The sequence below is a fragment of the Fusarium subglutinans genome, assembly GCF_013396075.1.
Source record: "Fusarium subglutinans strain NRRL 66333 chromosome Unknown NRRL66333_c0000026, whole genome shotgun sequence".
Lineage (NCBI taxonomy): Eukaryota > Fungi > Ascomycota > Sordariomycetes > Hypocreales > Nectriaceae > Fusarium > Fusarium subglutinans.
The window spans coordinates 77,260-102,784 of record NW_023502089.1 but is presented as its reverse complement, the minus strand read 5'-3'; the positions used below and the strand labels follow the sequence as shown (position 1 = coordinate 102,784).

The 25,525-nt window shown below is 49.0% G+C and overlaps 11 protein-coding genes across 11 annotated transcripts; 6 read left to right on the top strand and 5 right to left on the bottom strand.

Moving 5' to 3' along the window:
* Nucleotides 1–393: 393 nt before the first annotated feature.
* FSUBG_2888 (potassium transporter TRK-1) lies at nucleotides 394–2,806 on the top strand (the record flags this gene model as incomplete). The annotated part of the gene is made up of 10 exons (XM_036680709.1): nucleotides 394–497; nucleotides 545–681; nucleotides 739–1,023; nucleotides 1,072–1,131; nucleotides 1,181–1,534; nucleotides 1,591–1,705; nucleotides 1,761–2,405; nucleotides 2,454–2,475; nucleotides 2,529–2,572; nucleotides 2,629–2,806. The coding sequence occupies 10 exons, from the start codon at nucleotides 394–396 to the stop codon at nucleotides 2,804–2,806; spliced, it is 1,944 nt and encodes a 647-aa protein (XP_036541476.1).
* Nucleotides 2,807–3,649: 843 nt separating this feature from the next.
* FSUBG_2887 (n-lysine methyltransferase SMYD2) lies at nucleotides 3,650–5,617 on the top strand (the record flags this gene model as incomplete). The annotated part of the gene is made up of 1 exon (XM_036680708.1): nucleotides 3,650–5,617. One exon carries the CDS (start codon nucleotides 3,650–3,652, stop codon nucleotides 5,615–5,617), a length of 1,968 nt encoding a protein of 655 aa, XP_036541475.1.
* A 1,026-nt stretch (nucleotides 5,618–6,643) lies between these two features.
* FSUBG_2886 (mannose-specific lectin) lies at nucleotides 6,644–7,048 on the top strand (the record flags this gene model as incomplete). The annotated part of the gene is made up of 2 exons (XM_036680707.1): nucleotides 6,644–6,843; nucleotides 6,895–7,048. The coding sequence occupies 2 exons, from the start codon at nucleotides 6,644–6,646 to the stop codon at nucleotides 7,046–7,048; spliced, it is 354 nt and encodes a 117-aa protein (XP_036541474.1).
* A 547-nt stretch (nucleotides 7,049–7,595) lies between these two features.
* Nucleotides 7,596–8,543, top strand: FSUBG_2885 (ester hydrolase C11orf54; the record flags this gene model as incomplete). The annotated part of the gene is made up of 1 exon (XM_036680706.1): nucleotides 7,596–8,543. One exon carries the CDS (start codon nucleotides 7,596–7,598, stop codon nucleotides 8,541–8,543), a length of 948 nt encoding a protein of 315 aa, XP_036541473.1.
* Nucleotides 8,544–10,771: 2,228 nt separating this feature from the next.
* Nucleotides 10,772–12,394, top strand: FSUBG_2884 (uncharacterized protein; the record flags this gene model as incomplete). The annotated part of the gene is made up of 1 exon (XM_036680705.1): nucleotides 10,772–12,394. One exon carries the CDS (start codon nucleotides 10,772–10,774, stop codon nucleotides 12,392–12,394), a length of 1,623 nt encoding a protein of 540 aa, XP_036541472.1.
* An 841-nt stretch (nucleotides 12,395–13,235) lies between these two features.
* Nucleotides 13,236–15,290, bottom strand: FSUBG_2883 (quinate transport; the record flags this gene model as incomplete). Its single annotated transcript, XM_036680704.1, has 10 exons — nucleotides 13,236–13,373; nucleotides 13,430–13,638; nucleotides 13,688–13,805; nucleotides 13,850–13,978; nucleotides 14,032–14,085; nucleotides 14,133–14,162; nucleotides 14,218–14,728; nucleotides 14,786–15,010; nucleotides 15,063–15,139; nucleotides 15,189–15,290. The coding sequence occupies 10 exons, from the start codon at nucleotides 15,288–15,290 to the stop codon at nucleotides 13,236–13,238; spliced, it is 1,593 nt and encodes a 530-aa protein (XP_036541471.1).
* Nucleotides 15,291–15,867: 577 nt separating this feature from the next.
* On the bottom strand, nucleotides 15,868–17,884 carry FSUBG_2882 (quinate transport; the record flags this gene model as incomplete). Its single annotated transcript, XM_036680703.1, has 5 exons — nucleotides 15,868–16,025; nucleotides 16,081–16,269; nucleotides 16,317–17,031; nucleotides 17,080–17,641; nucleotides 17,688–17,884. 5 exons carry the CDS (start codon nucleotides 17,882–17,884, stop codon nucleotides 15,868–15,870), a joined length of 1,821 nt encoding a protein of 606 aa, XP_036541470.1.
* Nucleotides 17,885–18,194: 310 nt separating this feature from the next.
* On the top strand, nucleotides 18,195–19,889 carry FSUBG_2881 (fad-dependent oxidoreductase; the record flags this gene model as incomplete). The annotated part of the gene is made up of 1 exon (XM_036680702.1): nucleotides 18,195–19,889. The coding sequence occupies one exon, from the start codon at nucleotides 18,195–18,197 to the stop codon at nucleotides 19,887–19,889; it is 1,695 nt and encodes a 564-aa protein (XP_036541469.1).
* A 149-nt stretch (nucleotides 19,890–20,038) lies between these two features.
* Nucleotides 20,039–20,833, bottom strand: FSUBG_2880 (cyanamide hydratase; the record flags this gene model as incomplete). The annotated part of the gene is made up of 2 exons (XM_036680701.1): nucleotides 20,039–20,553; nucleotides 20,614–20,833. 2 exons carry the CDS (start codon nucleotides 20,831–20,833, stop codon nucleotides 20,039–20,041), a joined length of 735 nt encoding a protein of 244 aa, XP_036541468.1.
* A 361-nt stretch (nucleotides 20,834–21,194) lies between these two features.
* Nucleotides 21,195–23,114, bottom strand: FSUBG_2879 (ankyrin protein; the record flags this gene model as incomplete). The annotated part of the gene is made up of 3 exons (XM_036680699.1): nucleotides 21,195–21,518; nucleotides 21,576–22,887; nucleotides 22,936–23,114. 3 exons carry the CDS (start codon nucleotides 23,112–23,114, stop codon nucleotides 21,195–21,197), a joined length of 1,815 nt encoding a protein of 604 aa, XP_036541467.1.
* Nucleotides 23,115–24,271: 1,157 nt separating this feature from the next.
* On the bottom strand, nucleotides 24,272–24,616 carry FSUBG_2878 (uncharacterized protein; the record flags this gene model as incomplete). Its single annotated transcript, XM_036680698.1, has 1 exon — nucleotides 24,272–24,616. The coding sequence occupies one exon, from the start codon at nucleotides 24,614–24,616 to the stop codon at nucleotides 24,272–24,274; it is 345 nt and encodes a 114-aa protein (XP_036541466.1).
* Nucleotides 24,617–25,525: the final 909 nt, after the last annotated feature.

Below are 25,525 nucleotides of genomic sequence, written 5' to 3'. Positions count from 1 at the left end.
TGTAAAGCTGTATAGTATCCAATCCAACAGCCTGGGGATGTCTACCAACGGCCTCTCCTTGCAGCATTGTCATAAGCATAAATACATCTTGTGTGACCCCACAGCACTTGTCTAGTAGCTTGACTGTTTCAGGCATGCCGAAGGGGGCAGGGCAACAAATTGCTCAGTATAAAATATCTAGAGCGCTTTTCTTTCCCTTCTCACCTTTGCAACCGTAACCTTATTCCGGACCACGAACGACTGTGCCTTAACTTAGTCGCTCATCTTGCCCAACATGCTGCGCCCGCCGATCAACTTTCTCACATTACACTGTGATGCCACCCACTTCCGCGTGCAGCCTCTGCCATGTGATAGCTAATCTTTGGTTTGCCGCTAGATGCGTACATCATCTTCATGGGTTTGATAGCCCTGCCTATCCTGTACCCTTACGGAAACATGCCCGCCATCGATGCTTGGTTCTTTGGTGCCAGTGCGTCCACCGAGTCCGGCTTGAACACGTGCGTTGCGCACTCTTTCTTGTGACCATTCCTGACTTGTTTGGTAGTATCGACGTCAAGGCTCTCAAGACATACCAGCAGCTCTACATTTACTTGATTCCTATCTTGACCAATCTGAGCTTCATAAATATCGTTGTAGTTATCGTGCGCCTCTTTTGGTTCAAGAGGCATCTGAAGCGTCTTGGTGAGTAATTTGCAAATGAATCTATCGTCACCCCATACTCATTACTTCTCCCTGCAGCTCCCCAAATGCTCGACAACAGCACTGGCACAACCGATGTCGACATTGAGACTGCTCATCAAGAGCCAAAGGTCCTTGCTGACACAACTGAAAACTCTGCCGAACCGACTGATGGAACGAATGGTAAGGCTAAAGCGACAGGGGACCCCATCCAAGAGGATCCGACAGTTGCAAATGAAGACAGGCCAGTGACCCGTACCATGACCATCACCTTCGATCCATCCACCGAAAGACACAAGGAAGACGCTGCCCTTTACATCCCTGGACCGCGAGCTCGCGAACGTGGTACGTTACTCTTGCACGTCTTCGATGAGTACTGACAGATCAACCCAGGGTATCCAATCGCTCCCAGAAACCATGAAGCCGCGCGAAATCCAGAAGACAGTGATGATGGTGAGAGACTCGACCGCAAAATCTCTGTTCCCATACTGATCGGCCATAGATGATGCAATCAAACCTGTACCCAATAGAATTCAGACTGACGGAAGCTCATCCATGCGTCGTCGGCGACGCTTCAGCACCGACGATGGCCTCAAAGTCACAGCTTCCCGCTCCATGGACCGAGTCGCCGGCGTAGCAGCTTCTTTCCTAGTTCTGGGATCACAGACAGCACCCCAGCCGTGCCCCGTCTCTTCGGACTCGAACCGACAGCCTGCCATCAACGACGTCCCATTCCTCTCACGCCAAGCTACCCTCGGACGGAACTCGCAGTTCAAGAACCTTACATCACACGATCGAGAGATTCTCGGTGGTATTGAGTATAGGAGTCTGAAGCTGTTGCTGAAGATCGTCGTGGGTAGGTACCCCTATACTAAGCTGGCAAGGAGTCCATGATAGCTAAAACACCTCCAGTTTACTTCTTTGGTCTTCATATCTTTGGTGCGGTTTGTCTCGTCGGCTGGATACATACTGCTGATAAGCAATATGCGGATGTCCTACAGGCAAGTGCGCAGGATAAGACTTGGTGGTGAGTGCCCAGAGATCTGCGCATTACAAATTCACTGACCGGACTCTTCACACAGGGGCATCTACTCTGCTCAGACAATGTATGATAACCTAGGTTTTACTCTCACACCGGACTCCATGATCTCTTTTCGCACTGCCAAGTGGCCCATGATCCTGATGAGCTTCCTCGCATTTGCTGGAAACACACTCTATCCGGTCTTTTTGCGCCTGAGCATTTGGATCATGTCAAAGCTGGTACCAAAGTCCTCCCCGACACAAGAGTCCCTCTCATTCCTGCTCACTTATCCTCGTCGGTGCTACACGTTGCTCTTCCCTAGCGGTCCGACGTGGATCCTCTTCGGTATCATCTCCGCTCTCAACTTCCTCGACATTCTTCTCATAATAGTTCTGGACCTTTCCAACCCTGAAGTTTCCTCACTTCCGCTTTCTCAGCGCATCCCAGCCGCTATCTTCCAGGCTGCATCAGCGCGCCATACTGGTACCGCTAGCTTCAATCTTGCCAACGTCAGTCCCGCTGTGCAGCTCAGCTTACTGATCATGATGTACATTGCCGTTTTTCCCATTGCGATCAGTATTCGCGCTTCAAATGCTTATGAGGAAAAGTCCCTTGGTCTGTGGGAAGAAGAGAAGTCCCTAGACGAGAAGCATAGCAAGACTTATCTCTTGACGCATATGAAGAACCAGCTTGGCTTCGACCTTTGGTATATCTTCTTGGGAACCTTTTGTATATGTATCTCTGAGTCTAAAAGGATTGCAGATGTCAATGATCCTGTAAGTACACTTCTGAGGGTCATGGCAAGTATATGATCTGACAATAGTCTTAGGCTTTCTCGGTATTTTCAGTCCTATTCGAGGTTACCTCGGCATAGTAAGTGCTACTTGGGTGGGGATCGATTTGAGAGACAGGAGCTAACCCCTTGCCAGCGGAAATGTTGGGCTGAGTCTTGGGTACCCGACAGTGAGCACCTCACTATGCGGCATGTTTGGAACCTTTGGAAAAGCAGTCATATGTCTGATGATGATTCGAGGACGTCACCGTGGATTACCATATGCCCTCGACCGTGCCATAATGCTCCCCACTGGACAGGTTGCTGAGAACTGAATGGTGCTTGACAAGGTATATAATGGTCGGACTCGACTTTTTGTATAGGAGTCTCTTGGTAAGATGCAATTATAATTAGAAAATGGCACATAATCTCACCAAACACGATCGGCAATGTCGGTGAAGGATCGATTCAATATCGCCAGACTTGAAGTAGTACCCTTCCCACAACCAGGATCAATGCAAGTATGGAGAAAATCCAAGATTAGAAAGAATTCATCATGTAGACGATGGACCTTTGCCTAATTAAATTGATGCTGCTTCAATACTAGGATCTGAGGAGAGGTTTCGTTTCATTAAACATCCAGCATCTTCATTGGTGCGCTCGGAAAAGGAGTCTTGCCATTGGCCCATCTCCGCCGGCACAGTCAGACCTGATCCTTTAGAGTCATGGAACAAAGAGCTTATCAAGGACACGGTCGGCTCGAGATTCTTTTCGGTCATAAAGTCTTCATCTCAGTGGATATTTCGGATTCTCCGTTTCTGACTGGTTCAGCACCAATCGGTGAAACCCCTTCGACGCAAAGTCCAGTTCAGTAAACAACCAACATCGTTAAAGGTGTCCATTTTACCGCTGTGTGCCGCGAGATAACATGGTACTAGTTACATTTAGAGACAAATCGGCAACTAGTGCTGACCTTACAGAATGTCTCGGCATGAATCACTCAATACGGAGCTATCTCAATCAAGATCAATCCCAAAAGGATTGGATCCTCCGATCACCTAGTAAAGGACTATAGTTTATCTTGCCCAGCATGCTAAGTATAGCCCGCATACAACATCACTCGCGAATCTTACATCAAAGGGGTTCTTCAATCCCAAAAACTTTACATCTTTACCACGATGGCGAATAATACCATCTTCATGTCTCCAGAAGAGTCGGAGCGTATCCAACGCACAATCAAGGATATTGCAAGGCTACAAGAAGAACAAACAGGCCAGTCGAGGGAGCCTCCAGATCCCAAATTCTTAATCGAACAGGCTATCTCTACGTCTCTTATGCAAGAGATATCTTCTGCAGCCTTCGGGCTTTGTGCTCCAAGGAAAACTCGAGAGACGATGGTAGCTTACGGTGTAGGAAAGCAATACCTACCCAGCACAGCCAAACTTGCGGATCTACAACCAATGACCATCAAGGACCTGAGAATTGAAACGCACCACCGGGGCTTCTACCTTTCCTTGCGCCGTGTCTCACCCATTTCCATACTCCAGGCATCCTCCTGGGCCGTCGTCAAAGACCAGTCGTCTGGCGAGGTGGAGCGACTGGAGGTCTTTCTGCATACATTACAGTTTTGCGAGAATACTTTGGAGATAGCTTCTGATCTGGTGATCAAAGAGCCATACTACACTCTCGGTGCCCAAGGAGATCGCACAATTCGGATAGATCATCCATCAGACCTAATAGTTACCGCAATCTCCGAGAATCCAGAATCGTGGCGGGACAGTGAACAATACTCTAGACGACCAGACCTCGTGTCTCCAGGCGAGTACAAGAGGAAGGGAAACGACGCACTTCTGAAGAAGAAGAACTATGCCGAAGCTCATTTTTGGTATACGGAAGGTCTGAAGCTTTCGAAGAGGGACCAAGGTTGCGAAACTGTACGCAAAGACCTGTACCGTAACCGAGCTCATGTCAACCTTCAACTTGAGAGATTTGATGAAGCAACATCGGATGCTTTAGACTCCTTGACTCGTGGTGAGACTAAAGATCTGAGGTCTCTTGACGCGAAGGCCTACAATCGTGCAGGACTCGCTGCATACTCTCAGGGCGAGTTTCTCAAAGCTCGATGCTACTTCGAGCAGCAAGGGAAATTCCAACCAGATGACCAGCAGCCCAAGCTACACTTACGAAGAGTCGATGCAAGACTGCGAGAGGAGGCTGAGGGTACATACAACATGGGGAAAATTGTGGGCAATCTATCCAAGACGGGAGGCAGGCCCGATGCAGCCTCGTATTACGGTGCAACGGAGATCAAAAACAGCCCTGGAGCTGGTCGTGGTCTTTTTGCAACCCGATATATCGAAACAAACGAGATCATCCTGTGTGAGAAGGAGTTTTGTGCGGCCTGGAGTCACGAGGCTGAAACGTTCACGGCGCTGGCGTGTGACCTTCGAGAAGACGCTATTATCAAGGTCTTTCCCACGGGTCTGCATAAAGCTGCTGTTAAGAAGCTGCTCAACAATCCATCTCAGGTCGAGAGATTCCTCAGTCTACATGGAGACTACCATGGACTTGGGAGGAAATTGCAACAAGTTGACGGTTCACCTGTAATCGACACGTTTCAGGTACACGATATCATCCAACGCAACGCCTTTAGCTTGGGTCAGCAAACCGAAGACGAAGATGTCAGCAACGCCAGTACTGGTCTTTGGATACGGGCATCGTACATCAACCACTCTTGTATTCCCAATGCAAAGAAGGATTTCGTTGGCGATCTCATCATCTTTCGCGCCATAAGAAGAATTGCAGCTGGTGGAGAGATCACCCATAGCTATGATGAGTCGACTGGCTATGAAGCAAGAAAGGCAAACATTCGGAGGACATGGAACTTCGAATGTCGGTGTCAGCTTTGCCTTGTAGAGGGAGCAGAGCGCGATGATGTCCGGGAAAGAAGGCGGCAGGCTGAAGAGAAAGCAAAGAGGTTTGTGGAAGCAAATAGCCCCTATAGTGCGAGTAGGATCATTTTGAGAAAGGCAAAGATGCTGCGTCGGACACTAAACGAGACGTATGATGAGAGGAGCTATAAGGGACTGCCTCGGCGGGCTCTTGCGGCGATAGATGAGTGGCTTCGCGTAGCCAGTACCAGCTAGTGGTCACATGCCGGAAACTGTGAGAATATGCAGTGTCCAAGCTAAGGCACCTCGCTGTTAGATGAAAGGATGTGGCTCTCCCGCGCCTCACAAGTCGACTTTGTTCGACAATGAAACATGGTTAAGAAATATAATGCCACTGTCAGAACAAGGTCTTTGTGCGCAGTTGATGTCATTTTTGCAGTACCTCAAGGTATCGTTTCGTGCTCTCACAAGTATCAGGGCTCTTGTTGACAGAAGTGATAGACAGAGTCATCATATGTATCCTAGAGGAGGTATATTCACTGAAACGATAGTGAGAATGTATCTTGAACACTATATGCTCATAAGCATCGAAGATCAGATCATCCGAAACATAAGGAAGAGGAGATCATCATATAAAACCATGTCAAATAGTTGCATGAGCCATAAAGCAACCTGCGCCTTGATGTAGGTATGTAAGCGCCAAGCCAACCAAGCATTGGACATGCCGTACGCGCAAGCCGAGTATCCCGGTCCACTCACATGCCAGTGCTAAGACTCTCCAACTACCAGTAAATCCGAAGGAGGGCGATGATCTAAAATATGCAGGCGACGTGGCGCAATAAGGGACATCGTCTCGTAACCCAAGCCTCTTGTTTATTTCGCCCAGACTGAAACGTGCATAACCGCCGAGAGTAAAGATGCCGTTTCCGTTCTTGGCCTGGATTTACCCCATAATATGCGGGAGGCCAAGGCGGTAAAATGCGGGCGGGAGTGATCAGATAGCCGAATCCTCCATATTGTAGTGCTGTTGGCGCTTGTGAGGCCTCTCGTGAAGATAACTTCATCATCCGACTTTGAATCTTGGCACATATGCATGTTTCGGATCGGAACACAGCCTCAAAGAATGAAAGAGAAGGAGAGTGCGGGGTTAGACGAGGATGAGTTGTATATAAAGATGCCATTCTGTGCTCTGGAAATATTCAAAGCAGCTCACATCATCACACTTGCTCGCTTCTTCTTCTCCTCTCCCTACCAGCCTCTCTACCCTCAACTACCTTCACAATGGGCAGACTCGACAACGACAACTGGCTGTACCCAGGTGACAGCCTCACCAGCGACAGCGGCAGCAACGAATTCAGAATGCAAGAAGACGGCAAGATCGCCATCTACTGGGAAGGCGAATTTGTGTGGCAGAACACAGAAGACCAGCGTGACGACATCAAGGGCATCCATCTTCAAGATGATGGCAACTTTGTCTTGTAGTAAGTATCTCAACCATGAGAAGCTACTACAGGAGCTGACCAGCTACTTAGTACCCATGACGACGAGGCAGTTTGGGCTTCCGATACCTCCGGTCAGGGCGATGAGGTCTATCTCGTTGTGCAGGATGATGGAAATGTTGTCTTGTACAAGGGTGAGGATGATGAGGCTGAGGCCGTTTGGGCGACCAGCACCAACCAGATTTAGGCATGTCAGGCTAGCTTTTTCGTCTGCAAATAAGAAGGAATAACGAGATTACTACCGTACTCTTATGAGTTCCGCTGTAACGTGTGTGTTAAAGCTGGTCTGGTCCGTAGATGTCGCTCTAATCGAGCTTTGACTGCATAGTCCCCATTCTGAAAGTCGATCAGACATCATCAAGAGCCACGCCCGGTTAGCTCAATCGGTAGTGAGACTCTTACGAGTACGCGTCTCAAGGTTGCGGGTTCGACCCCCGCATCGGGCTGTTCCTATATTCGATTGCGAGCGTTAGCGAGGCTTTCATTTTTGCATTTTTTGTTCTTTATTACCTCCGATCCTTCCATCTATTCCACGTGCATTGATGAATGGGTAAAGGAATAAAGTTAGAAACGCGTAATACTTTACTCACTTTGAGATTGTCTTTTTACTTGGACCCGATTTTGAGTTTATCCTCTGCGGGCGGACCCCGCCTTGTTCTGTGAGGCTGTGATGTCGCCTATCCCGAAGCGTCATTTCATATTTATGCAGATCAACATAACCCACAAGGTTAACCATGCGCATCGAAAAGTACCCTTTATCTCCGCCTAGCTTGGAGGAACTGGCAGCCAAACTTCAAGCCCCCTTGGCAGCCAATTATGAGCACTCCACAGTGAGTGTCGTGCCCTGCCCGGATCTTCGGCAAGCACCCTATCATCTAGCTACCGAGGGGTTATCAGGAGATGAAAAGATAGCAGATGTAGGAGGCCAACCGAATTTGTTCCCGCGCCCAAAGATGCATTGCGTTTGGTCCATGATTGAGCTTGCGGAGGCTATGGACATGGATCCTGCGAAGGGGGGATTACTCGGTGCTGGAGCCGGACCTCATCGCGTTATCGGACAGAACTGTGAACTTGCGCCGAATATTGGCTGGCAAGGCAGCTTTGAAAACGTCAAGAATGAGAGTCGTTATGCAAAGGTCGACAAGGAGACAAGCGCTGTCCATGTCGATAAGAGTCCTTCTTTGGACTGCGCCTTGATGATCAATTTGTTCGGTTCCTCAGGCAGTCCGGGGCCGGTGATCAAGATCACAGCTAGAAAGAGGACCGGCTCTGAACGAAGTTTTGCGGAGTGTATCCGAAAAGGTCTCCATCAAACATGCGGCGACTCGCAGACTGTCAGTCTCGGTGGACTCTTTTTGGTCAAGAAAGGCAAGGCAAAATACCATATTATGCCCGACTTCCCAGCCGAGAAAGACTTGCCGTTTAATAATCGCAAAGATGTTGATAGTTGGTTGACCTTCCACGACTTTGATGCATCGATGCTTTGTTTGTCGGTGCTACATTCAGTTGACCCTGAGGGAAGGATGGGTTTGCGGATTGAGCATACACATTGCTACGCTACAGATGGGAAAAATTCTGGAGGCCATTATCATTACGATTTGGACGATACGGAGGATGATATTGAGTATGAAGCGTATTTTAATACTGCCAAAATGATATATCGACTCGACAGACCGAATTGATTCTGAAGAGCCTACCCTAAACTGCTAAGAGAGCCAGATTCTTTGTTTTCCTGTTCCCCGACAGCACCTCATAAGGTCAGCGACCCGTGAAAAAGTTTATATAAAAGAGATTGGATTAAACTCTCCTTCTTGCTCCTGCCACGAAAGTGAATGATATGAAAGCGCTGCGTACAACGGCGTTCCACCGGAAACGCTCTACAAGTTCTGGAATTGCCTCAATGCTCTCATCCAATCATAAGTCGTTGCGGGCGAATGGTTTAGTGGTATAATACTCCCTTAGCATGTTCTCTTACAAGAGATGTCCTACTGGGAGTGGTCCAGGGTTCGATTCCCTGTTCGTCCAAGATAGGTGGTTCAAACCCACCTTTATACGCTTCTTTTTTCCCCCATTCATGCTTTTTGTCCGTCATCCTCACTATCATTTGATGATGTGATGTGATGATCTGATCATAGTTCAGTACAATTCAGCGGAATCCTTTCACCCGGATACTGCAAGCGAGTTCTTCCCCAGATTGGATATCTCGTCAGTGAATCGCCCGTTTTCAACTCGTGATGCTCGTATACGAACTGCTGACAGTCAGTCAGAACACCACGGAAACAACCCATGCTCTCTCGTATTCCGCCTTATGACACTGCAAGTCACAAATGCTAAGCGGAATAAAAATAAAAATAAAAATAAAAATAAAAATAAAGCTCACCCTGGTCCCAGTCTCGTTTTTTGCCAAGACCCTAAGCAAAACCTTCAGAAAAGCTTGCAACCGCAACGGGATAGCCGATTCTGCTGGAAAGATACTAGCGCTGACTTTATCGTGTTCAAAATGTCCGGTTGCGACGTTGACAGGTGCTGCATGAGGGAATCCCCGGTCTGTCAGATTTGGAGAACAACAGAGTGTTGGATGTCGTGAGTGCATCATTGAAGGCTGAGCATGATTTCTTAGGACATAGTGATCTTGAAGCGGCTGTCATTCTGGAACGGGCAATAGCCGAAGCCATCGTCAATAGTCAACGGTGGCTAGCGTTCAAGTGGCACGATCAAGTCCGTATCTGAAAGTGACGGAGCCAACGCCGTTGCCAACGTTGCAGCTAATCTAGGCTATCAATTCGTGAAATGAGAGGCGTTCTGCCAATACCTGAGATAAGAATTGAGGCATTTTTTGCACGTATTTCCACATATTGTACATCTCCAATGCGGCGCAAGCCAGCAAGATACAGGCGCAAATGTTTTGTCCGACCCTTCGTCACGTACGTCCATGTCACAAATCGTGTGTCGCCAAGAAAAATAGGCGCATTGCATTGCTTCCATATCACATTACTCACAGAAACTCAGCCCCCGTCCAATCTATTACCTCTGCCAGGTTTCAAGGCTACGTCTCACCAGCCGTATTGTGCGACATTTTGTTCCACGCAATCAAAGGGGCTGTTTACTCCTTACAGTAGCAGTATATATGACAAGAATTCCGATTTTCCCACGGCAAGTCGGCAGTTTATAATTGATTGCATGGGGGGTCCCCGCGGATCGCCGTGTCGAAAGAAAGTGATTAGAGCTTGCGCGGCTTGAATGGCTGAGTGGATCTGGAATTCAATCAGGGTACTTGGACTGTACCAAACCTTTTTTTTGTGGCGTCTGGGAATGTTTTTGGCACGTTGCAATGGCGTTCTTCTACTGGGCGCGCTTCTGTTTTGAGCACCTTGATGCTGGAGCTGGGCTTGCATTCCAACGGCTACCGTTTGACCAACCGCCACTGATTGACGCAAGGATAATTAATTAACTGGTTAGTTGACGCAGAAATGCTGTCGCAGTTGTTTTACGGTATGAATCATGTTTCAGATTAAACAGAGGGCGAGATAGAGAGGGGTTTCACGTTTTTACGGTAGATCCAGTAGGAGGGCCGAGAAGTGCGGAGCCCACGGTTAGATCGGATGGTACGGTACAAGGGATAGACTACAGGGAGAGGGGACCTAGAACTGACTGACATGACATGCTTGGCGAAAGCTTGAGTCTCTGACCACGCGGCGTCTAAACAACCTTGACCCAGAACCTTGACCTCGACCTCCACTAGAGCCTTGACCTACGGTCTACCTAAGTTTGGTGGGTGTTAACTTAGCTATGACGAAACGGAATACGATGTGGGTTCGTGCGACTGTCTCTCTCGTATATCATTCGAGCTATGGCCGCTTGACTTTGTCCTTCATCTCATTCATCATCACAGCGGCTTCATGATACCACCATGCGGTCTCACAACCACTTGCTGCGCGGCGTGCTAACGTTTGTGGCCATCTTGTCATTCTGCATTCTTCTCACAGCAATATTTCACGTCAAAATATCAGACGGTCTCTCATTCACACCAACCCAAGAACGGCCCCTCTTTTACGAGGAGCAACCTCCCCCACCTGAAGATCCCGACCGCTCCAAACCACCAAAGAAGACATCACCAGAGGAGCCTTTCCATCGACGACCGCAACACAAGGACGATGACGATAAGAAGAAGGACCAATCTAATACTCAAGATGACTACTACGATCTCCGCCTCGACCGCGGCGACGATGCTGAGGATAAACCATATGTCGACTACCATCTCTTGACCAGTCTACGGAACAACATGGGCTTTTATAACAAGATTGATGCGAGAAAGACTGGACACGAGCTCTTCAATCCAACGATACTCGAACTCCCTCGTGACACTAATATCACTCATGACTTCCTCGTCATTGCGCGCACAACCCATGTCGCAAAGGAAATCAACGGCAAAAAGTACAAAGTCGCCCGTCAAGTCGCCACCTTTGCGAACCTCACCACCAATTTCCTTGACCGACCCGTCATCAGAACCGGTGAATGGTCTACAATGCTCTTGGAAGACTTTGGTGGACCTGAGCATCACTGCAAGAGACAGCCCGACATGGATAAGTACGTCGGCCCAGAAGACATGAAGCTGTTCTGGACACGCGCTGGCGAACCTCTTCTCATTTTCACTCACCAAGTCGACGATGAGACCATGTGTCAAGGTCAGTTCCTCATTGACGTGCGCGCTGCCCTCCCCGAGCTCGAACAAGTCCTGGGTTCCGACTTTTCATCCCGTTTACCCTCAATCCGCTTCGCCGAACCAACACTCCTCGCTCGCGAACCAGAACCAGGCCAAGAGGATCATCCTCGATACCAGCGTGAGAAGAACTGGGCGCTAGCTCAGTCGCCCTTTAGTCCAGACTCGGAGCTTCTGATGATGGTGGAGCCGGGACAATTATTCCGTTGGAAATCCGCCGACGAGCCCGTCGAGCCCATCGTCGCAGTTGATGACCAGGAATCGGCTGTTGAAGAACCATACCCACCGACGGCGAAGCCAGGAAAGACTTGGCACGGCAAGAAGAGAAAGACATGCATCCACGATGTCATGATCGACGACAGCCACGTCCACCAGAGCTCTCCCATGCTGAGTGTCACAATGTGCAACCGCGGAGCATGCGAACCCGATGAGCAAAACACGGTTCTCATGGGCATCGTGCAGCGCCGACAAGACTTCCCGGGCGCTTCGTTTACATGGTATGACCGACGGATAGCAGTGTACGAATCAGCAGCGCCGTACCGCATGATCAGCGTCGGCAAGAAGCTCACGTACCACGGAGAGTCGGACCTCAGCTATTCCTGGACGGGCTCCATGTCGTACTACACAAACCAGACCGAGTTCCCACCGTCGAACCACGGATATCTCGACGATGAGGTATGGCTGGGCTTTGGCGTCAAGGATGCAGCCGCTGGGTGGCTGGATGTTCGGGCCAAGGATCTAATTGCAGATCATTACATGTGCCAGGGGGCATCGGTGGAGTACAAATATTATAGACAGGGTATTTCGGCATAGCGCGGTGTGTTTTTTGGGTTGGGATGGCGTTAGGGGGGCTAGACTACAGATACTGCTTCTCTTTGTTCTTTCGACTAGAGATAATTCGATACCAAAATTTTATTCTCGTGATAATCATGAATATCTTGTGTTGGTTGTTTGACTTTTGTCAGACTATTGATTGACAGATCTTGTTAGTGTCGGTCAACTGCCGAAACAGGTTTAGACACAAGGGGTAAACGAGGCGGTAGTTGGTGCAATACGAGAATTTCAGGGCGATAACCTAACAATGATATGACATTTTTCCGCCTAGCAAAAATAGCAGTCAATAGTCGCTATCAAGCGAGTCAGGCGTTGACCGTCACTTCAATGATAAGGGGCTGGTCCAGATCCGTCAGATTGCAACAAATGACTGCAGAACTACGATGCAGTCACGTCACAAATGATCATCCATTTAGTGAACCCAAAACTTGGTATAAAATGGAGCAAGATGATACTTCTCGAACTTGATTGAATGCGTTAGTGGACTCTGCCGCTGATCCGGCATCTCGGCCAAATATGGAGAATAGACTTGACATCGACCCACGGATACACGGCAAAATGTTGTCGCATCTTCATCAAAAACTTCGGCTAAAACGGCTCGGACCAACCAACGGAGAGAGGTTTCAGAATACGAGAACCGCAAAGACTTCGTCTCGCGTATATATTACAAGGGAGAAGCAAATGATTGTAATTCGTTACAATTCTTGTTACAAATGAACGATGCAGGGGTTGAAAGCTTAGCATTTTATTGAAACCAACAGAGTTTATATCACAATCCAGTCCTCAAACTCTATCCTCTCGCGTAAATTCAGAGATGTGATTAAGATTTGTTGGGGGCTTGGATGTCCTCCACGTCTTCGTCATCGATTCGCTTTGCGCGTCGTGCTGCGATGCCCACGTCCTCGACATTGGAAAAGTCTGCGACACCAAAGACTTCATCCATGCGTTCCAGTGAGATCTGTGAATCATTCGAGTCAGAGTCTGTGCGAGTATATGCAAGGAGGGGTGACTTACGCCCTTGGTCTCTGGAATCCAGTATGCAGCAATTGCCATGAAGAGGTTGAACGATCCAAAGATGAAGTATGGTCTCCACGGATCGTGCAGGAGCATGACTGGCGTTGACTTTGATACTGCAAGGTTATGCACCCAGTGAGTGAACGAAGCGAGAGCAACGTTGTATGCACGAAGTCGATTCGTTGGAATTTCAGAGACATAGATCCATGCTACCAAGATCAGTACAACTGTCGGAGCATCGGAGCCTGGAGAACTCACAAACAGGGCCCCAACTCATATTGAAAGCCGCAGCAAAGATGTATATCATCGCCAAAGCAGCGATACCCGCGGGAGGAGGATGATCGCCCTCTCCCGGCTCAGGACCGAAGCGGAGATACTAGTGACGTCAGTGGGAGTCAAACGCTGAAGCGGACTACATACAAAGCCGACAAAGAACATGCAGAATGCTTGTATTGCACCGCCAAACATGAACGATTTGCGACGGCCAAGGGAATCGGCGAGGAAGAAGATAAAAACCAAGCATGTGACGACTTTGACGACGCCGTAGATCTTGATGATGCATGTTAGTGAGTGATTGGGGAAGAAGCTGTAGAGGCTCTTACTCCTTGTGCGAAGAGTGCGGTTGTCGTGCTGCTAAGACCCAATCCGCTGAAGATCTATAATGAATTAGTACAAACCTCCGGAGCCTTGGAAGCCGACTTACAGTAGGTGCGTAGTAGTTGATAGCACCAGTCTACACTTCGTCAGCAACCTTCCATCCAAATCGTGTAGCTGTAGAAGCGACTCACGCCCGTCCACTGCCCAAGAGTAACAATAGCCACCGTCAGAAGTGCCCTCTTCCTATTCCAGGGCAAAGTCCAACACTCCTTCTGAAGTGCCCAAAACCCTGTATCCTGCATGATCTCCCTCTCCTGATCAATCTGCGTCTTCAGCTCCAGCAGTTCCTGCTGAATATACGCATGGTCCACCGGCAACTTCCTCACATCTGACAACACAGCTCCGGCCTTCTCCCACTGATCTCGCGAAGCTAGCCAGCGTGGCGATTCCGGACAGAAGAGCATGCTGAAGAAGAGCAATGCTGGACAGATGGATTGGCACCCTAGGGGGACCATCCATGTTGCTTTGCCAGGGAGATGAAGAAGGGAACCGTAGTTGATGAAATATGCTGTCATACCGCCGAGGACGAGGAGGAGTTGGAAGAAGCCCACGAGAAAACCGCGGATGGCGCGTGGCGAGTTTTCAGAGACGTATGTTGGTGCGAGCATTGTTCCTGCGCCGAGACCGAGGCCTTCGACGAATCTGCAGCCGTCAGTCAACATCTAGTCATGATGCGATGGGTGATGCGATGGAACGTACCGTCCAATGTAAAAGACTGAGAGGTGACCGTAAGAGAAGGCTTGCATGATACCACCGATGAAACCCGTCACCGCAACAAGAAGCAGCGCTGGCTTTCGACCCTTGCGATCAGCAAAGGGGCTGGACAAGAGAGCTCCAGCGATAGCACCCGCCTGCATTGTCGTTACGAGGTTCCCTGCTAGATCAGCTGCGTCTTCCTTTGGTCGAGTGTCAAGACCAAATTCCCTGTCAAATCTGTGTCAGCGGCCGTCTCGTTAAAGGCAGCTTTGAAACAAACCGTTTGAAGTCTGGCATAGCCAGCACGCCACCAATGATACCTGCATCAACTCCAAACAGCGCTCCAGCAAAACACGCCTATAAACATTAGTCCACTATTCCCGGATCATGGCGGCGGGTATCCTACCGAAGCTGTCAGGGCGATGACACGCCAGTTGTAAATCTCGGGCGGATCAACATGAATAGCATCATTGCGCACAATGCGCCGAAACATGCCGTGTATCGTCATCTTCACTCACTTCTTCTCGGATTGAAGATTAGAGAAGGATTGACAATAGGAATTAAGCTTACGAGAGCACCATGGTTTTAAGTAGTGGAGACAATAAAGGTCCAACACCCTCTTTCGCGGCAAGGCAAACAAACATAATGCGGGGTGTAGATCATGTCCTGGGGTAGAGCATGTCGGCGGGGAGTCTCGGGCGCGTGATTCGGTGATGGGCTTGGCGGACGCTGCGGGGAGTCTCGGGAGGATGGTCTGTGATGTATATGAAAGCAGTTATTGCAGATTAGACAAGTATTGTGCGCTGTTTGCTTGGTTTATTGAGGTCATTGGCTGGAGTATGCGGTATCTCGGGGGTTTTGCGTTGGGGGCTGAAACGGAGGCTGCCTATTACGACCGCAATACGACAGATCACCATGCATGACGGATGTAACCTGTCTCGTATATTCGTTCAATTCAGAGTCTTTGCGGCAGAGTCTCATCGCAGGATACAGTGAATTATGCATCATGGGTATCACAAATCACACGACACCACCGCCACCATACCAACTCTCGCTGTCAGGTTAGGTTCCCCGACAATGCAGCATCACTGATGCTGGCTATCCCAAAGCGCATCCGGATTCTTCCAAATCTGTTCCAGCTCTGATCTCAATGAAGGTGTAGGCCAACCACATCTCTTCTGGCATGTATCCAGCATTTCTACTACACATTCTCGTTCTCGGAGATTCTGCATGAACATTCCGGCTGCACACGCACGCTGTTAGTCCCTACAAACCTAACGATTGCACTGGGGACATACCAATGAAAAGACATTGTGAAGACAGCATGCTTGACGCATCCTCTGTAAGTGTCATACCAATACCGCAGACCATTTTTATACTCTCTTGGATGTCCTTCTGGCGCTTGAGAAGGCCTTGGATACCGTCCAAATGGGGTTCGTGTGCTGTAATGAGAATGCGCGAGCAATGGTGAAGCTGTACAGCGAGTCCTGTCTAGATTAGCATCCGATCCGACATCACAGTTGAAGCTGCTTACCAAAGCATTGAGGATGTATCAAATGTGGCTGAAACACTTCACTCTCCCGATTTCCCATGGTTGGCAACGCTGAGAACTCAACTGTGAGATGAGACCGCCACTCGTCCAACATCTTCCTCAGCGCCTTCGCCCAGCCGATCCTCCCCGTTAACCCTTCAACCTCAGCAGACGAATCAACAGCGCAAAAGTTAATTACCTGCGCCATTATCCATACCGCACGAGAGGCTAACTCATGACTGTCTAGATCCGCGTATCCCTTCTTGGGCATCCATGTACTATATGTTCTCCTCTTCTCACGGAAAGCAACCCAGATATCCTGTCGTAGCCACGCCCACCACGTCGTGCTTTCAAGACTGGATGTCTCAACTTCAATCTGGCGAGATCTCAAGATCCAGAAGACTCCTTGAAGGTGCTGTTGCCAATCTTTACGCGACCCTCGTAGCATCTCATACGTTGAGACCATAAGCGTCGTAGCCATGAGCTCCTGACTATTCTGATACGTCGAATAACGCATAGCTTTCTGAACGTAGTGCAATGTTTGGTAGTAGTACTGTAGGGCAGTGTTTTGAGACGGACGTTGATTGAGAGGGATGGCTTCGTCGAGGGATTGGTGGTAGCATGATAAAGCGAGGATGGCATTGAGAAGACCTGCGTTGCGGACTGCTAGATGGGGAACTCGGGTAGAAAATGTCCGAGCTGGGTCGAACAAGTCAAGCTGATAAGATATGAGTATGCATGTTCGTACAGAGTGTGATCGACGTACCCATGAACATATGCGATGCAGGAAGTTCTGAAACAAGCTCTGTTCTCGATCGAGGAGTGATATGCTCTCTGAAGCCTGCCATAAGCTTTCTTCGGAACTATTCGCTGCATGATTGTTGACTGTATCCCGGGTCGGTGGTTGAGTATCGATGATCCTTGTTGCTTTCTGCAATGGCGTGATGTCGCTATCTGCTTGACCATCTGGCGATGTATCGAGTAGCTCGCCGTCAAGACCCAACGGTGCATCAGTGTCTGCGAAGGCTTCATTCGATGCATCGTTTGCAAGGATGCCGAACCATCGAACTGCAGCGACACTGGCCGATGCTGCTGGGGTTGTCGAGTCGGAGTCGGATTGTCCTCCAGACCAGTCATAGTAGGGCAGCTGTTGTGTTTGAAGATTCGCATTCCAGTTCAAACCCTCCGCTACATGAACATTCTGAGCGGCACCCAAACCGGCATGCGACTGAGCTTCCGCAATCGATCGCACAGTCTGGGTCAATTCATCCTGCGAAGTAATGATCTGTCCCAACTGTCTCAAAATCTCGAGGCTTGCAGGGTCAAATCTATGCCTCCCATCAGACTATATCTTCCAAGCAGTGATAAACTTACGTAGAATGGTCCTTCTCAGTGTTATCATACGAACACGAGATATTCAACGACGCACAGAACCCACACGTTGGCTGCACATTATCGCACTTTGTCTTACGCGCTCTGCACACATGACACGCCTTGAGACTCCTCTTCCTGGGATATCGCGGATCGGACGCGGGTTGACGCGGTCGCTTGCGTGCGTTGTCCTCCGACATTGTGAAGTAGCGTTTGACAGTCAGTGTAAGGATCGGGGAGATGTGAGACTGCTTCCCGACGAGTTGAGGGGACAATATCTTGGCGGCGTTGGTCATGAGAATGGGACATGCACGTGCTGTGCGACCCCTCACGGGGAGTCTCGGGTATGGGGGAAGTGAAACGCAGGTTTGGGGAGATCGGCGAGAGAAGGATTCTGTGAGACGAATTAAAACAAGTCGATTCCCATGTTTGCTCGATATTTACTTTTGCAAGTCCGAGGCCGTCATTTTCTGAGTTGATTGTTGGTCAACTTACCAGCCACCACTAAACATGGGCGAACCTTCTGAACCCCCCAATGGCCATGTCAAAAGCAGCATCTCGTGGCAGACAGCTCATTTAAAAACTCGACCAAAGCACTTTTCAACAGATATTCTCATCGCAGGCGGTGGCTTGGGCGGTGTCGCAGCAGCCCTCGGAGCTCTCCGTCGAGGCCGTCATGTTTTTCTTACCGAAGAATATGACTGGCTAGGCGGCCAATTGACAAGCCAAGCTGTGCCTCCTGATGAACATACCTGGGTTGAGCAATTCGGCGTCACACGATCTTATCGAGCACTTCGTGACGGGATAAGACAGTATTATCGCGATAATTATCCGTTGACAGAGGAGGCGAGACGAAGGGCGCAGTTGAATCCTGGGGCGGGCCATGTCAGCAAGCTTTGCCATGAGCCGAGAGTTGCAGTGGCTGTTATCGAGGCAATGCTCATGCCGTTTATCGGCAGTGGACTCCTCACTGTTAGAAAACGTGTCAAGGCTGTTTCTTGTGACATGGTTGGACAGGTTGTGAGATCTGTCGAGTTTCGAAAACTGGATGGTGGACGGACTTTCACCGTTGATGCAAAGTACGTCATTGATGCTACTGAGCTGGGAGACTTGCTACCCATCACCAAGACACCGTATGTGACGGGATTTGAGTCTCGAAAGGATACAGGAGAGCCTAGCGCACCGGAGGAAGCGCAGCCCCAAAACTCTCAAGCTGTATCAATTTGTTTCGCCGTGGATCACATTGAGGGCGAAGACCATACAATTCCCAAACCTGATAGATACGATCACTGGAGGAGCTGCCACCCCGATTTCTGGGGTGCGCCGCTACTTGGTCTCAAGGCACCGCATCCCCGAACCCTTGAGATAGTCGAGCGAGAGTTCACACCAAACCCCAACGACGATCCAGCTTCCGTGATGTCCGACCAGAGAAAGTCAGGAGGAGACATGAATCTCTGGACATTTCGACGCATTGCGGCGAAAGACAACTTCATCCCCGGAGCATATCCTTCAGATATCTGCCTTGTCAACTGGCCCATGATTGACTACTTCGAAAAGCCTATCATTGATGTATCAGAGGATGAACTACAAGAGCGTCTTGCCGAAGCTGCGTCTCTGTCGTACAGTATGCTGTACTACCTCCAGACTGACTGTCCTCGAGCCGATGGAAAGGGTACAGGATATCCTGGTCTTCGATTGAGAGGTGATATAACGGGTACGGAACACGGTCTTGCAATGGCCCCTTACATCCGCGAATCTCGACGCATCAAAGCCGTAACCACCATCGTCGAGCAAGATCTCTCCCTCAGCATCCGCGGTTCCAAAGGCGCAGTTCACTATCCAGACAGTGTCGGTGTCGGAATGTATCGCATCGACCTCCATCCATCCACCGGCGGTGATAATTACATCGACGTAGCCTGCTGTCCATTCGAGATTCCACTTGGTGCTTTGATACCAGTTGAGAGACCTAACTTACTCGCGGCCTCGAAGAACATTGGGACCACGCATATTACGAATGGATGTTACAGGTTACATCCCGTCGAGTGGAACATTGGCGAGGCGGCAGGGTTGTTGGCAGCGCATTGTTTGGGCAAGGAGCTATCACCGCATGAAGTGCAGGACAAGAAGGAGTTGTTTAAAGAGTTTCAGGATATGATAATCAGAGAGGGAGTTGAGACGGAGTGGCCTGATGTATCTGGATACTGATCGGGGTTCGTAGAGACATTATGGTTGGTAATTCTGAGGAGATAAGAGTCTCATATAAAGATATAGATGAAAGCCCGGTCAACTTCAACTATAGACTATTTATAAGATACAGTGTGAAGGTCCATTCCATAGTAGTAGGCGCCCGAATCTCACTCATATGGCTTCTGCAGCTGATTACCTTCAACCAGCTCCGCAAACTTGGGAATGTGAGTAGTATGGCACCACGGCTTCAACTCCTCTTCCTTTCGAATCGTAGCCGCAAAGCATCCCAGCCATCCCTCACGTGGGAAAACGTTATTGACTTCCTCGCGCGTCTTCTCATGGATGATCCTTCCAAAGTCCTTGACATTTGGATGCTCGCCAACATTATCGTAGATGGTAGCCAGCTGAATGAGCTGCCCGAGAAAAGTGATATTTCCTTCGGTGCCAAGGTCTTGATGACGGATTATAGTCTCGCAAACGGCTTCGGCTTGGTCTTTGGAAGAGCCGGTTTCTTGAAGAAGGTTGAGAGCTTGGATGCCGCCTTGAAACTCGAAAGAGAGACGGGTCGAAGACATATTCTCGTCAGTGGTGCCGATGTCGTGGAGCAGGCAAGTAAGTGCCAGGGTCGAAGGGGAAAGAATGTCTGCATGCTCCGGGAATTGCTGTTGAAGAATGACAGTAGCTGGTGAAATGACTCATTAATACATGCAGCTCAATTCAGTCTAGGCTGTCATTGACTTACACCAGTAGTAAACCCTCATGGAATGGTTGTAAGTTTGCTTCAATAACCTATCTTTGGCATGTTGCTGTGTCTTCTTGACAATTGGGTCATCGCCTGGGAATTGAATGCTCTGAAGGTCAATGTACTCAGGTTCATTGATATAAGGTCCATTGCTGAAGATCTTTCCGGCATCAACTGGGACAGCAGTCCATCCATTTGCGGCAATGTCGCTAGAACTCATATTGGGAAAGGAAGAAAGAATTGGGAGTCAATCAGGGTGAATGAATTGAGCAGTTTGAAAAAGAAGAAAGCGAATTGAGGGATAATTAGGAGCAATAAATAGGAAAAGTCTGGTACTCGATTTCTAATCAAGACTATCAACCTAAGGACGTCGTTTGAGGGGTAATATGCGACTAACAACCTAAGGCCATCGGTGTTGGAGTTTTGGCCTCGATCTTGAGCTGTGTTATGTCATCATGCCCGCTTACTTCTTGCGTCATTGAGACGACACATATACTTGACGTTCATTGAGATAAAGGCTTTTAGTATAATTGTTGAATAGATTCATGTTTCATGAGTGAAATACCAAGCGCCTTGACAATTCAGACCTTGCCCGCCACAAGCTCGTACGAAGGCGGTGGTGCCTCAGATGTAGGCAACTCGACCTCATGTCGAACAGCTGGAGTTGAGGGACCTGCCTCAATTTCCCTTGGTCGAAGAAGTTCCTGAAGATCCTTTCTCCCAACAGCTTTGACGAACTTGACAGCTTCTTGATTCTCTTTGGCTGTAGGATCAGCACCGTAATCCACCAACTTCGCCGTCAAGTTGTAGTCAAGTCTCATCAGAGCCAGTTTCAGTGGCGTTCTGTTGAGCCCATCGACCTCATTGACATCCACACCTTGTGCTAGCAGCGCTTCAACAGTGTTCTAGCGGTTGACGTCGATGGAGTATGTCAGCAGAGTTTGACCCGAGAGCATGCGAACCTTGGTGTTGACGGCTCGGCTCAGAAGGGCTTGCACCACTGGGGTACTGGGCATTTCGCCAGCGTGACAAATAGCTGGCAGCCCGAATGTTATATCAACCGCTTCAGGACTGGCACCATTCGCCATGAGCATCTTCATGACCTCAACCTTTTCGTCGTTATTCAGAAACGGGTTCTTGATAACTTTGATGAGAATCGGTTGCTGATGCGCATCTGTGCCATCAACATCGGCACCCCCCTCGATCAGCTTCTTTACGATCTGAAATCTCTTCATTCCAATAGCAGCTTCCAGGATACTCGTTCCAAGAACATTCAACAGCTTCGCACTTGCGCCTTTGTCGAGAAGTAGCCCTACCATGTCAGCGTTACCGCTCTGAACTGCTGTGTAGAGAATGGTTTGTTTGATTGCACTTTCGGCATTGGGATCGGCGCCGTGATCGAGGAGGACATTGGCTAGTTCAACATTGCCCTTCTTGACAGCGTGTACAATAATCTCCTCGCCTATTGCATCCTTCGCACTTGCATTAGCGCCGTGGGCAAGAAGAAGACGGGTGATGTCGATGTTGTCTGTCTTGACAACCTGGACAATAACTTCCTCCCGTCTCTCGTTCCTTGCATTAACTGGAGCGCCATTCTCAAGGAGGAACTTGATACCGTCCAGATTACCTTTAGCAACAACATCAACAAAGTAGGGCTTCCCAGTTTTTGATTTGCCGTGTACACTGTCCCCAGAATCAATAAGCACCCTAGCGATCTTGAGACTCCCGACAGAAGCAGCCTTGAATAAGGGCGGTAGCTTGTTGCTTTGAGCTCCAGCTTTTAGAAGAAGACAAGCGGTTCCAACTTGATCATATCTTATGGCGCACTTGAGTGGTGTATCCCCGTCTTCGTTTCGGCCGTTGACGTTTGCGGCTTGGGAGATTAGGCCAGAGACTTGTTGCTCATCTCCGCGAGCGGCGGCTTGACAGAGCGTTGAGACCAATGGATCATGTTTGCGGAAGCCCGATGTGAGGGCTCTGAAGAATGAAGAGCCTTTGGGGCGGTGACAATTGTTGACTGGGCTTTGAACTAGTGGTGAAGGCGTTGACGGTGACGCTATGGGCGGAGTTGTAGTCGTTGATGCGGGCCTTGAATACGAAGGCGGTGCTACTTCTTTCTCCGCGACGGGGATCTTCTCGCAGCTGGGCAGTATATCTTGTCGGGCAGTGCCTTTCTCTGATTTGACAAGTCTTTTGTTCATAGCCGACTTTACTGCTTCTTGAGCTTGATGGGTGAAAAAGCTCGAGCCTGATGGTCCAAAAGAATCATTGTTCCTAGCCGAGTGTCAGATAGTAAGTCAATATGTGAGAAGAGCAACGTACCTGACGAGGGGGTTGCAAACTTCGAGCATGTAATTGTAAACAACAAGACAGTATTCATGTGCCTTCAAGAATTCCCTGTCCAATCCAGCTATATTCTCTGCGGCGGCTGCACAAGATACTGCGCGCTTCGAGATGGACCTACATAGGTTGATGAGATCGATGCTGGATGTTGCAGTCATGGTGATGAGTTCTCGCTGTTGATCTCTGTATTGATGGCTGACAGATTTGGGATCGGTCTGGTGATTTATAATGCGGAGAGGTAGCCAATGCTTGGCGGTCAGATGTTATACTCGATGTGTGATATTCGGCCGAGCTTGTCGTGAGTTGATGACGATGATTGACAGGGGCTTGGACATGGATGCATGGCGCGGCGTAGCATCCAAACGAACAGCCCTACAGCATGGTCCTTGGATGTTGACCTCTCTCAGACCAGTCATTTCACGTTGGTCTGATACGCTAAATGCGGTGTGTATTGGATATCGGACTTCGCCAAGGACGTAGAGATCATCACACTTCAGCATTTGTTGATGCCACTAACAACGGCCAATCGTGGGAAAACGCCCTACTGAATGCCTTATGCACCTCAGTGGCGTGGTACCACCCAATGTGGCATAGCCACTACACAGTTGATCCTTCGCCCAGAACGCTTTAGGGAATCCTTTCGATGCTGGGGGACATGCCTAGGGGAGGCAAGAAAACACAGGACCTTGACCCTAAGCGAAAAATATTTAGGTCCCTAAGCGATAAAAATATTTAGGTAAATCTAGCCTAAGTTTAGGGGGCTCTTTTCTAAGTTTATTTTAACACCCTGTATCAAGGTCCGGTGTTTTTGTGCTCCCCGAGGCATGCTTATGGGCTGGCAACCTTCTCGAATGGATCGCTACCAAGGTTCTTTCGCAGACGCGTCATTCGAGTAGGACATGAAAGAGTTGTGATTGCTCTTCCAAACAGGTGACGTGTGAAATGTCTGTTTTCCGTTCGAGTGCAAAGTCTGTGAGTTCTGATCAGTAAGAAGGCCACTGGCGAGAGCGCTCTTGTGAGGTTCACCGGCGATTGGTTGGGACCCGAGGCACCGACTGAACAAGGGCCTTGTATGGGATATGGGATGGAAGAATATCAACAATATAATAAGAAGGCAATTATGTAATTTATCGCAAAGCGCAGTGTGGGTTCATTAGGCTATTGAAAAGAACACCTGACTAGACAGGTTGGCTCACAGTATGCTATCCTACAATGCCACTCTCTTCTTGATACTTCATTCAACGACCCAAAGAACAGCAACAAAACCAAAGGTCCACGAATCTCCAACTTGATCACAATAGTCGTTGCCCATAATCTACTTCTTGACATTTCCGGAGCGGTCCTTAAATCCCTCGACAACGACGACATCCTCACCGAACTTAGTCTTCCCGTTGGGGAGTTTCATGAAGGCCGGGACTTCGGTGTCCTTCGCGACGACAATGTAGCCCTGGTTCCGGATTTCTTTTGTGTCCTTCCAAACGGCACGAGGACGCTTGGGCGCGGCGTGGTCGATGATCTCGACGTAGTCTTCGGTGGTCTGGTCAAGTTCAATCTCAAAATCCTCGAGAGCGCGAACGGACTCTTCGACATCCTTGCTAACAGCCTCGGAGGCCTGGCCCTTAGGGTCGACGGTCTTCTTGGAGGAGAAGAATCGAAGCATTGTGTGATTTGGGTTCTGAGTCTGAAAGTCTGTTGTCAGCGTTGAACTTAGTAAGCGTCAGGAGTGATTGAGTCTCACTTACTATGGTTTGAAAGGTGTAGTGTTGCAATTATGAGAAAGCTTTAGTTGCTGAGGGTTGGGAAAGAAGAAGAATCAGAATTCAGAGATGAGTTTCTGATAGAATGGTGTACCTCAGTTGAGAAGGGAAGGTGGATGAAGGCTCTGATGCTACTGATAGAGACGAGCGTACGACATTGGTTATGGGCGAGAAGTCGTTTGAACAGGCCCATTGTTTGATTTCAAACGGATGAAATTAGCCCCTATGACACTGGCCTCTCGAAGGTCAGTCAAGGCTGCCAGCTGTTGGCAGTGCAGATACATGTTAATGGATCAAAAGTACGTTATGTATTGGAGGAGACGAAAGTCTTGGGGAGCGTTTTGACACTGACCATTTCTTTCATAGAACATATGGCACTGCTCACTCAATTGAACACGAACATTTAAGATGCCTTGACTTACTGCAAGCGTTGTACGTGTTCGAAGTCTCGGGGGGAGGCATTGTTCTTGGACATGATTGAGATTCCCCTAAGATCGGCTTAATGAAATGGTAGTCCGAAAAATACGTCGTCAAGTTTTGTTTCTAGCTTAGGGATAAAATTATCATATCTGCCGTTCCTCCATCCTTATATCGCCATATCTCGGGTTGGCCAGTGGATGGGAAGCCCTCGCGAGCTGTCTCGGTAGATGGATCACCCCGAATCACGGAGCAGCAAGCCATGTCAAGAGTAACAACCTAGTGCACAAGACTGATAGTATGCATTATAAACCTTTGCGAGTAAGATCGTTTCCAGGTTGAATAATGACTGGTTTTGAGCCAGTAGATATGGGTAAACGCCCAAGTTCCCTTTA